The sequence below is a fragment of the Mustelus asterias genome, chromosome 20, assembly GCF_964213995.1.
Source record: "Mustelus asterias chromosome 20, sMusAst1.hap1.1, whole genome shotgun sequence".
Lineage (NCBI taxonomy): Eukaryota > Metazoa > Chordata > Chondrichthyes > Carcharhiniformes > Triakidae > Mustelus > Mustelus asterias.
In genome coordinates, this window is record NC_135820.1 from 58459863 (window position 1) to 58472256 (window position 12394).

The 12394-nt window shown below is 39.9% G+C and overlaps 1 protein-coding gene across 2 annotated transcripts in view; it reads left to right on the top strand.

The window, feature by feature from the left end:
* The window catches only part of asxl1 (ASXL transcriptional regulator 1), a 101510-nt gene that overhangs the window by 32513 nt on the left and 56603 nt on the right, over positions 1 to 12394 (top strand). The window contains exon 3 of one of the 2 annotated variants that reach the window (XM_078236631.1): positions 455 to 563. The exons of the other annotated variant lie outside the window; for it this stretch is intronic. Coding sequence (XP_078092757.1) covers positions 455 to 563 — 109 coding nt within the window. The remainder of the gene's footprint in view (positions 1 to 454; positions 564 to 12394) is intronic. 2 annotated transcript variants of the gene reach the window in all.

Below are 12394 nucleotides of genomic sequence, written 5' to 3' on the forward strand. Positions count from 1 at the left end.
ATTTTAAGGCAGCTTCATTTTGAGCAAATCTATCGTATGACTTTATCAGCAGACAAGTCTATATCTGGAAACAGTGGTGGAAACATTTTGGACAACGTTTTTTAGGTAGTCAAATAATTCCAGATGGATATAACCCATGTGCTGTACTTGTCCTATTTATCAAGGGACAATTGTGAAATTCTTCAATCCTTAGTATTTCAGGCTGATGTCTGAAGCAAAATTATGTAGATTTGTGGAAATCAAAAGGCTTAACAATTGCAAACAATTTTGAATCCAATTGTAGCGGCTTGATCATAAAAATCAAAGTTTCATTTAATTTCCTGCTTTTGGCATCTTTTACAGTTTTAAAAATGATAGGGAAATTAGCCAGTTGGAGCAGAATATGTGCCAGTGTGCCAATCTTAACATTATGAGGTATTTGCATAAAATGTGCTTTTTAATCTATTTTATGTAGTGGAACTTCTCCCTTGGCATGTCTGAATGCTATGCTTCACACTAATTCTCGTGCAGATGATGGAATGTTTTACAGACTTCCAGGGCGGATGGGTCTTTATACATTGAAGGTAAGAACTATTGTACCATTTTGTTGCTGTCACTCTAGGGATTTCCAAGCTTAACATTTGTGAGCACCACAGGTGGATACCGTGGATCTCTGGTGTCCCGTGTGAAGAAATAAAGGCACAGTCACTTTTTAAATTTGTGTATGTGTATATATATATATATTCAGTTGCAAATGTTCACAAATCTTCCAATTTAGGATTTAGCTTGAAATGTGGCAATAGAATCAAGAACCTCAATTCCCAAAGCTCCAGACTCAAAATCAAAACTGGAGAAATCAATAAGTAATAAACAAGCACGGACTCAGTTACTGGGGCTTCAGGGTCTATTGAGATTCTAGGGTCACTTGCAGCCCACAGACTGCAGATTAGACACATCTGCTCTCTTGTATACAGTACTTCTATTTTAAAGAAAACCGTCTTATTAAATTGAAAGGCTTAAATTTCAGTATTTCAAGGGAACAGTTGTTGTAGGGGAGCTACTTTTAGAATAAAGTATATACCTTTTTTTGACCTGCACAAATAAACTCATTCACCAACTGTACCCTCCCCCCACTCTCAGGCCCACTCAGCGGGAATATCTAGTGATAAGTTGCCCTGAGGGCACTGATATTTTGAGAAATATTGCTGGTTTCCTTTACCATGACTTTATATTAGGAATTTGCCTGTTGAAGACGTACAGAAAACAAGATAATATGAGGTGGTGTGTATAATCCAACCTTAAGTTGAAATCATGTTCACTAATACATTTTGATCATGTTATTTGTTCTTTAGCAATGATTGTTTGGCCTGGAAATTAAAATGATGTGGCTGCAAGAACTTTTTGGAAGAGGCTGTGTTCTCCAAGCACTTATTCCACACAGTCATCTCGATACCTCCGTATCATATTACTGCACAGCTGCAGAAAGATATTTTTCAGTGTGTTCCCCCGCCCCCCCCATTCCCACTGATCTTCAGGCTCTTTTGTTCCTGAAGAAAATTTGATGCAGGTTGACATTTTGAAAGACTCCATTCTGAGGCAGAAATAGTAATTGCATGCACAATACTCTGAATGCTCTTGCATTTTCCACCTAATATTCATACCTTTCTCTCACATGAAAGCCATAAAGCTTTATAGAAGACTTGCATCCTTCCTAAGGCATTGAATATTTTCTGTACTTGTTTCATTAACTTCTACCTGTTTGCAAGCTTATGTTATATTTTTTCAGAGACATTAGTATGCTGCAGCTAAAGTCCATTTAAACAGAACTGATTCAGACTGATTTGGATAAAAGAGCTTGTGGTTTGGTGTCAAATTATGGATTTTAAAACCAGGTTTAAAGCACCTGATTTAACTTGGAGTATCAGTGTCTGTTGATTTAGGCTATAATAGAATTACAGTGTAAGTACTGTTATTGTTTGTTCCTTTTAATTTTAAAGAATAAAATTGGCATACTGCGTGTTCTCTTTTTTTAGACTGAACTTAGATTGGATAGACTGGAGGTATTTTCCTTGGAGCAGAGAACTCTTACGTGGAGGGCATGATTGAAGTATATAAAATTGAGGGACATAGACAGGAAGCAACTCTACCCTTAGTGGAGGGATTAATGACCAGGGGGGATAGATTTAAGGTAGGAGGTTTAGAGGGGATCTGAGAAAATACTTTTTCTCACACAATGATGGGAGTCTGGAACTGACTGCCTGAAAGGGTGGTGGAGGCAGAGACCCTCATAACATTTAACAAGTATTTTCATGTGTGCTTCCAATGCCAATGCATAAAAGGCAATGGGCCAAGTGCTGGAAAATAGGATTTGAATGATTAGGTGGTGGTTTTGGCTGGCGCTGATGTGATGGATTGAAGGGCCTTTTCTGCTGTAGGCCTCTGACTGTGAAAGAGATCTGGATATGGTGCTGCAACTCTTGTGCTTCTGCTTTATTTAAGGTCCTGTTGAAAAAGATGAATGTCCAAGAACCTTGGCAACAAAATGGAAGACAAGAGGTGATTAAGTAATTCCAAGCATAGATTTTAAAAGCATGAAATAAGGAAATATTGAAGGCAGTAAGAAGTCCCAGAACTTTAAGAGCTTTACATCCTAGGAATTAAGGAGTTGGGGTGCAAAAACTGCCATAGATGTTGCTTTGAACACCAAAGAGGAAGGCTTAGAAGTCATAGAAACCCTACAGTACAGAAAGAGGCCATTCGGCCCATCAAGTCTGCACTGACCACAATCCCACCCAGGCCCTACCCCCATATCCCTACATATTTTACCCGCTAATCCCTCTAATCTACGCATCCCAGGACACTAAGGGGCAATTTTAGCATAGCCAATCAACCTAACCCGCACATCTTTGGACTGTGGGAGGAAACCGGAGCACCCGGAGGAAACCCACGCAGACATGAGGAGAATGTGCAAACTCCACACAGACAGTGACCCAAGCCGGGAATCAAACCCAGGTCCCTGGAGCTGTGAAGCAGCAGTGCTAGCTACTGTGCCGCTTTTTGCAATGGGGTACTTGAAGCTTAGACCGAATGAAGGTAACATTAGTATCAGTAAGGACAGAAAAAAATACGTGATGGAGAGGGATGTTGGAAGTCCGAAGTAAGAAAGGGGTCAACTATTAGATGTCAAACTGTCTTTTGTCCTGTTTAGTAGGAAAAATCAGTCCTTGAAATATCTTTCCATACATGAGAGCAGCATCTCAGTTTTATTAGAGCATTATTAAAAGTGGATGAGGGGAAAAAGTTTGCAAAAGGGCAGCTTCAAGTTTGGTAGAGTTGAGAAATTGTTTGAAGTTGAAAGAAATAGATCAAGATTTATTTGCAAAGAGGTAAAGTTGGCACCATCATGGTCATAACTGGCACTATTAGTTGCTAGAAACTTGAAACTGTGTGACACATTTGAAGAAGCCATATTCAGCCCATGGAGGAGACCATGGACCCCAAGATTCAGCTATTCCATTGAGAAGGCTGAATAATGGATAAGCTATTTAATAAATGGAATATGCCATAGATATAAAGAAGGAACAGAAGGAGGACTTCTTTTTGGAAAAATGTCTACTTTGAAAGAACGACATTTTAAAAGGATGAGTCATTGACTGCAGTATAGAGATAGCTGTGTGAAAATGTTCATTGTTACCATTTATAATAGCAAGTTCTTTAGATGTGCCAAATGCTAGAAACTACCCATGAAATGCAAGGAAACAACTATTGGTTCAGCAAAGATTATTTCAGGAAGAGCATTGTCTTGTCAAGAGCATCGGCTCAGCAACAAAATGGATAGTGAAATAGGCGTGCTGAAGCCATGTTTATCACATCTGTAGAAGGTTGAGTATTCGGACAGGAATCATTTGAATTAATCACTGGTCTCAACTTTGAGCTGTAACTTTCAAGCAATAAATTGGCTTTTTACATGGCTTGTTGAAGGGAATATGGTGTTCCATCGAATCTGTGGCAAATGGCCTGTTTTGATCGCGACTAATCAGTTTTGTGACACCTTTAACTTAAGCCACATGCTGAACTGTAAATAATTTTAAGAAGACCAAATCAAGGAGTTGGATATTTGCAGTAGATGTGATTTATTTGATTTTTCAAAAGGCCTTGGATAAGACACCCCACAGTAGACTAATAAATAAACTTAGAGAAGGTGGAGCCAGGGCAAGTGGCAAAATGAGTTGCTAGTTAGCTTCTAGATTGGAAGCCGCGGGTGGATGTAAAGTGTTATCAGTAAGGTTGGGAAGTAGTGTCTCGAGGATTACTGCTTTTCATAATTTAACAATTTGGACTTTGGATTCAAAAAAACAATTTGTAAATTTATTGATGACACCAAAGTAAGCAGGAGTTACCAATACTGATGAGGACTGCAGCAAATTATAGGAGGACATTAATAAACTTGCAGAGTGGAGAAATAATTGGCAAATTCAGGACCAATAATTGTGAGGTGGAACATTTTGGTTGGCAGAATAGGGAGGTCATATGTTACGTGGGAGGTGCAAATCTAAGTGGGGTAGAAGAACCAAGGGATCTCCAGTTAGCAAGGCCATAAAATCTGGATCTCTATCAGGATGGATTTGAATGTGGAAAAGTAATGTTAAACCTGTACCGAACTTTGGTTGGACTACTGCATGCAGTTTGGTTTGTCACATTATAAAGAAGATACAGAGGCACGAGAGAGGATGCATTATAGATTTACTTGCGTGATACCAGAAAAGCTTAGGTATACACATCAGGAAAGGATGACAGGCTGAGTCTCTTCTCTCTTGGGGGGGGGGGGGGGGAAAGCCTAAGAGGTGACTTCCTAGTTCTTCAAAATTGAAAAGTTTTGATAGGATGGATTTGGAGAGACTGTTTCCTTTTCTGGAGTGCATAATAACGAAAGACCTTCAATATAAGCTAATCACCAAGAAATCCAATACTGAATTTGAAAGAAACTTCTTTACTCAAAGAGTGGTAAGAATGTGGAACTCACTGCCATGGAGTGGTTGAAGCAAATAGTACAGATATGTTTAAAGGGAAGCTAAATGTGCATTTGAAGGTGAAGGGAATAGATGGATACAATGGTAGATTTAGATGAGAGGAAGAATGAGAGGAGGCTCAGGTACAGCATAAACACCAGCATGGTCTGCTTGGGCTAAATGGTCTGTTTGTGTTGTGTATCCTATGTAAATACTGGCAGCCCATCTAAGTGGGTTGGCAATGTCATGACCAATTGATTGTGAAAGAAGTTGATACGTCACTACAGAAGTGAAAAGAGAACTTGTTTCTCTCCTCTCTCCCCCATTTCAGTTATCTACCTTAAATGGTTTGTTTGGTTTTTAAAATGGGAATCAATCATTGTTTGTATCAATTAATAGTATTAGGCACCCAACGAAGAATAGAATGAGGTCTTGGAATGCATGCTGGTTTTCTCAATAATGTACCATATTCTAAGATCACTGAGTCAAATGGTGGAGTATGACAGAGCAGCATAGGTAGACTCTCCAATCTTAGTTTTCTTCCTCCCTCCTGCATTGTGGAAATATCTCCTTGCTGAAAACCAAGTTTTGATTGCTTTTTGTTGTGTAATGATTTTAACAACTGTCCTTCACTTTATAGTACTGGTGAGTTGGGAAAGGATATGTTTTGTTTTGCCACTTGCATCCTACTTAGTGTGTGCTGTGACGTTTTTGTATTCTGAAAATCAATGGGAATAAAGACAAGCCTCCTATACCTGAAGACCTGCATCCTTTGGGCCTGAAATGGAAGTGGCTGCAGAGATGATAAATGCTTTGATTGTCATCTTTCAAAATTGCCTAGATTTTGGAAAAATATCAGTGGGAAGGAAAACCGTCGACGTACCACGATTCAGAAGAAAGAGTGACCGAAAGCAGGAAATGAAATTTAACCTAACGTCTGTCATTGGGAAAATATAGAATCCATCCATTATTAAAGAGGTAGTAATCGGATGTTTAGAAAATTTAATGCAACGAGTCAAAATCAACATGGTTATGTGACAGAAAATTGTGTTTGACAAATTTATTAGAGTATTTTGAGGATGTAACAAGAAGGCTCGATATTGGGAAACAATCTATTTAGTGTATTTGGATTAAGTTATTTGATAGGTGCCACATGAAAGGTCATTGCACAAGACAGGATTGGTTACCTAACAGCAAACAGTGAATTTGGATAAATGGGTCATTTTCAGGTTGGCAAACTATAACTCATGGAATGCTGCAGGGATCCATGCTGGGACCTCAACCAATTGCAATTTGTTAATAATTTGGATGAAAGAACCAACTGTGTTGTAGCAGAATTTGCTGATGATGCAAAGATGGGTAGGAAAGTAAATTGTGAGGAGGATACAAATAATCTGCAAAGGGATATAGATGGGTTAAGTGGGAGGGCATAAAATTGGCAAATGGAGTGTAATGTGGAAACGTGAGGCTGTCCACTTTGTCAGGAATAACAGAAAGCAGAATATTATTTAAATGGAGAGTGTCCACGGAATGCTACAATAGTGTTATCTGGATGCCCTTGAACATGAGTCTCAAATGATTAACATGTACACAAAATAATTAGGCAAATGGATTGTTGTCATTTATTTTGAGGGGGATGGGTATAAAAATTGGGAAGTCCTACTCCAGCAGTACAGGGTATTGGTGAGATCGCACCTGGACTATTGTATACAGATTTGGTTTCTTAAGGATGAATTTATTTGTATTAGTGGCATTTCAGAGAAGGTTCACTAGGCTGATTCCTGGCATTTAAGGTGTGATGTGATGAACGAGAGTTGTGACTGTGAGTGAGGTAGGTAAGGGGATCAAGAATACAGAGGTGAAGGAGCTTCAACTTTTGCAGTTGTCCAACATATTAGAGGTTCCTGCAGCTTGTGGGGCTGAAGTGGGGACTGCAGTGTGGATGAGTGAACTGATCGAGGCACTGTGGTAGAAGAAGCCATTCAAGTTTTGGTGGGGATGGGGAGAGGGGAAGACAGGAGTTAATTGGAATGCAGTAGCTATAGGGAAGTGTGAATGTGGTACTCTTGGATTTCCAAAAGGCATTTGACAAGGTACTACATCAAAGGTTAGCATGCAAAATAACTCCTGGTGTAAGGAATTAACATATTAGCATAGAAAGAAGACTTTAGGCCTAACCAGAAGCTGTGAGTAGGCATAAATGGCTCATCACGTTGACAGTATGTAACGAGTGGCATGTCACAGGGATTAGAGCTGGAGTCTCAATTAATTGCAATCTGTATCAATGATTTGGATGAAGGAGCCGAATGTATGTTTGCTAAATTTGCTGATGACAGTGGTGGGTAGGAAAATAACTTGTGAAGAGGACATAGGGAGTCTGCAAAGAGATATGGATAAGTTAAGTGAAAGGAGAAAAATGGCATTTGGAGTATTATGTGGGATAATGTGAATTTGTCCACTTTGGCAAAAAGAATAGAAAAGCAGTATATTATTTAAATGGAGAAAGATTGCTCAGTACAGGGAGATCTGCGTGTCCTGGTACTTGAATCACAAAGTTAGTATGTAAGTAAAATAAATGATGATGAAAGCAAATGGAATGTTGTTGCATGGGGAATAGAATATGAAAGTATGGATGTTTTGCTGCAGTTCTACAGGGCATTGGTGCATCCACAAGTACAGTGTATGGGTTGGATTTCTTATTTAAGAAAGGAGATAATTGTATTGAAAGCAGTTCAGAGAAGGTTCAGTTGGCTGATTCCTGGGATGGTGGGGGGAGTCTTCTGAGGAATGATTGGACAGGCTGGGCCCATATCCATTGGAATTTAGGAGGATGAAAAGTGACATTGAAACATATCAGGTCCTAAGGATCTTCACAGAGAGAATGCTGAAAGGATGTTTTCTCTTGTGGGAGAGACTAGAATCCGGCACAGCTTAAAAATAAGGGGTCTTCCATTTAAGATGGAGATGAGAATTTTTTTCTCTGGAGGGTCATGAGTCTGTGAAACTCTCTTTGAGAGCAGTGGAGGCAGGGTCACTGAATATTTTGAAGACAGAGGTAGATTCTTGATTAACAAGGAACCAAAGTGTCCAGGGGTGATAGGAAAGTGGAGTTGAGGCTTTAATCGGATTGTCATGATCTTATTGAATGGTGGAGCAAAATTGAAGGGCTGAATGGTCTACTCGTCCTAATTCGTATATACGTTCATTAACTTGACAATTCAGTTCTTTAACCTAAAAGACAGTGATAATTCAGTGATATTTACAATATGTAACAACTGGCACATATTTTCTAAGAATTAAAAATGGCTTGCAATAGTGAAGACAAGTGAAGGCTTGCAACGCATTGTTAAAATTTAAGCTTTGCTGCAATAACTTGACATTACTTACCCTCATGCAAATCTTGTATCTGTCAGCTACTCCTTGTGTATTTTATTAATATCTTTGAAATCTAATTATTTAAGAGAAAATGTAACATGATTTTACATTATGATCCTTTACATCTTAAATTTACAATGAGGCGAAATTTGCTGTAAATATGGAAGCTGTGTGCCCTTTCATGTCCGTTATTGGGTAGGGATTGGAATTGCTGGTGGAAATGTTTCCAACTCTGTTTTGTTTGTTAATGCTGAAACACCCAGAAGTCAAATAACCTATTGGTTATAGTTCTGGGCCAGTAATCTGTTGAGGTTGTGACCTCAAAAGTGCTGCCATGGCAAGTTCTAATTTGTTCATGGGATCTAAGAGTTGCTGGCGAGGCCAGCATTTATTACCCATCCCTAATTACCTAATTTCCCTTGAAGTACCTCTGCAGTCCACATGATGTCGGTAAATCCAGAGAGCTGTTTGGGATGGTTAATTGACTTTTCTGTCGCAATTTATAGTGGCTTACTCGGCCACTTCAGAGGGCAACGAAGAGCCAATCACATTGCTGCGAGTCTGGGTGTGATGTAGGTTCAAGTCAGGTAAGGATGGCCCATTTCCTTCCCTGAAGGTAAATGAATCAAATGGGTTTTACAACAATCTGGCAGTTTCTCTCCGTCTTTGCCCCCAATCCCACTGCTGATTTGCAATATTCTTGTCAGCCTGTCTATATTAAGGCCGATGTTCATCTGTTGACACCAAGTCTGTGAAAAAGTGAGTACCACCTTAATCATTAATCAGTGGGCATAGTGGAAATAATTGCATTACGTTCTATGTACAAGGTGTATAAATTACACAGATCCCCTGATCCATTTTTCAATGTCAAAGGTTCCAATAATTACAAAAGTTTGAGATCATGAACTAACATTTCAGTTCTCCACTTGTGTGAGGAATTAGTACAGTTTCTACTCTTCTACATATATGGTTTAGCAAAACACCTTCTCAGATTTTCCACTTTTCAGTGATGGTATCTGGTTTTGTTCCTGTTCAATACTGGCGTGGTGCAAGCCCCTATTGCGCACCTCCACCCCCACCCCCTGCTCATGTTTTGTCAAATGATAACCTCTAAGATGCAGGGCTTCCCTTTGGAAAGTCAGGATACGATCATCAAGTTATGAGAAAACACTACAGAAATTTGGCATTGCTATCTGGAAAAGAGGTGCTAAAGTAATATACAATCTAAATTTATAATATTTTCCTTGATTATTGGCAAAATCTTAAAACAAAGAACCATGTACAATGGCATTGCAAATAGAGTAGTGTAAATGCAAATACCTGAATTGTTTTGGTGCTGCAATAACTGGCGGATGAATGTCGGATGAATATAGTAAGATGGGGTTCTTAACCTTGAACTGTCGTTTGATCTTGTCAATCTTAATTGAATTTTCAAAAGCATCACATTGTTAGTTTTTCCAGTGTAGTTAACCATCATGATGTTTTCAGGTGCACTGCAGCCAGCGTAACTTTCTATTATCAATAGATCTGGTGCAAGAATTTAGAAGGTGTGAATGCTGTCCAATTATTGTTAACTTCAATGTTTTGCAACCTGTTTTTCCCCCTTAATGTTCAGATTTTTTTCCCGCTGTACTCCATTTGTCCATTTGTTTTCTTTACTTGAGGCACAGTGATATTTTCCCTGACATTATTTGCACTCTTAAGGGTCGTAATTGCTTGACTCCAAGTGAACATGGCCTGTGTTTGAATGCTATTTAGTATTGGAATTTTCGCTTCTGAATCCTGGAAACTTGTATTTTGGGACTGCAAACTGGGACTTAGAACATAGAACATAGAAAGCCACAGCACAAACAGGCCCTTCGGCCCACAAGTTGCGCCGATCATATCCCTACCTCTAGGCCTATCTATAGCCCTCAATCCCATTAAATCCCATGTACTCATCCAGAAGTCTCTTAAAAGACCCCAACGAGTTTGCCTCCACCACCACCGACGTCAGCCGATTCCACTCACCCACCACCCTCTGAGTGAAAAACCTACCCCTGACATCTCCTCTGTACCTACCCCCCAGCACCTTAAACCTGTGTCCTCTCGTAGCAACCATTTCAGCCCTTGGAAATAGCCTCTGAGAGTCTACCCTATCCAGACCTCTCAACATCTTGTAAACCTCTATCAGGTCACCTCTCATCCTTCGTCTCTCCAGGGAGAAGAGACCAAGCTCCCTCAACCTATCCTCATAAGGCATGCCCCCCAATCCAGGCAACATCCTTGTAAATCTCCTCTGCACCCTTTCAATGGCTTCAACATCTTTCCTGTAATGAGGTGACCAGAACTGCGCGCAGTACTCCAAGTGGGGTCTAACCAGGGTCCTATAAAGCTGCAGCATTATCTCCCGACTCCTAAACTCAATCCCTCGATTAATGAAGGCCAGTACGCCGTACGCCTTCTTGACCGCATCCTCCACCTGCGAGGCCGATTTAAGAGTCCTATGGACCCGGACCCCAAGGTCCTTCTGATCCTCTACACTGCTAAGAATGGTACCCTTCATATTATACTGCTGCTTCATCCCATTGGATCTGCCAAAATGGATCACTACACACTTATCCGGGTTGAAGTCCATCTGCCACTTCTCCGCCCAGTCTTGCATTCTATCTATGTCTCGCTGCAACTTCTGACATCCCTCCAAACTATCCACAACACCACCTACCTTGGTGTCGTCAGCAAACTTACCAACCCGTCCCTCCACTTCCTCATCCAGGTCATTTATGAAAATGACAAACAGCAAGGGTCCCAGAACAGATCCCTGGGGCACTCCACTGGTCACTGACCTCCATGCAGAGAAAGACCCCTCCACAGCCACTCTCTGCCTTCTGCAGGCAAGCCAGTTCTGGATCCACAAGGCAACAGCCCCTTGGATCCCATGCCCTCTCACTTTCTCAAGAAGTCTTGCATGGGGGACCTTATCGAACGCCTTGCTGAAGTCCATATAGACCACATCTGCTTCTGCTTACCTTTTGTTCCACGTTTTGTTCCTTTTTATCATCCATCTAGGGGTGTTCCTGCTTTGTGACATAATCACTCATTACCTTATTCAGCCTCTTGATTTTTGAGTTACCTGGTTTTTGAAATCTTAATGTTAACACAAACAGGCCATTTGGCCTATCTGATCTGAGCCAATGTTTTTCTTGGTAGGGCACCCAGTTTATCCCACTCCCTCGTACCTCATATCTTTCTATTTTGTCATTTATTTTCTAGAAAGTAACCCCATTTTAAAAGACTCAATGGACTCTCATTCAGTGATACTTGTATCAGGACTTTTTCCTATTCTCACCTCAGCCCACTCCCAATACAACATTTCATCAACTTGACGGCAACTATCGCGTCACCCTTTTTCTGCTTTAGTGAAAAAGCTGTAATATTATCTCGTGTCTCCATAAATTTTAAACCCTCCCTGGTAACGATAATGAGAACACCTAACGAGAACAACTTGCATTTATATAGCACATTTAATATAGAAAAATGCCCTAAATTTGGTGTAATCAGAAATGAATGAATCCACAGCCATAAGAGCTATTTGGGAAAGGTGGTCCCAAGATTGGGCAAAGAGATTAAATTTAAGGAGGTCTTAAAGGAATCCTTCTGAATCTTCCCTTTGCTTTTATATCCTTCAACTTATTGGTTGCTCATTTTTCCAAATCGTACATCAACTGCAGTCTAACAAGTTGAATATTACCTCCTTGAGTTTCAGAATAACAAGGTAATATCACAAACAACTCCGATATATAATGAATTTAAAAGGAAATTGCTGACAACAACCAAACACAGTAATTCACTTGTGTAAAGTAACCACTCTTTAAAAATAATTTTAATTGTTTTGTGTTGGAAAGTTGAGCATTTAAGTGGTAGAATTCTTACTGTCTGTTACCCTTTTATTATCTTCTTTGTAGTTTGATTGAATCTTGTTTCCTAGATAGATTGATCATCTAATGGAACTGTAATTGCTTCACAGCTTTCCAGTTATGTCTGCATTGCTT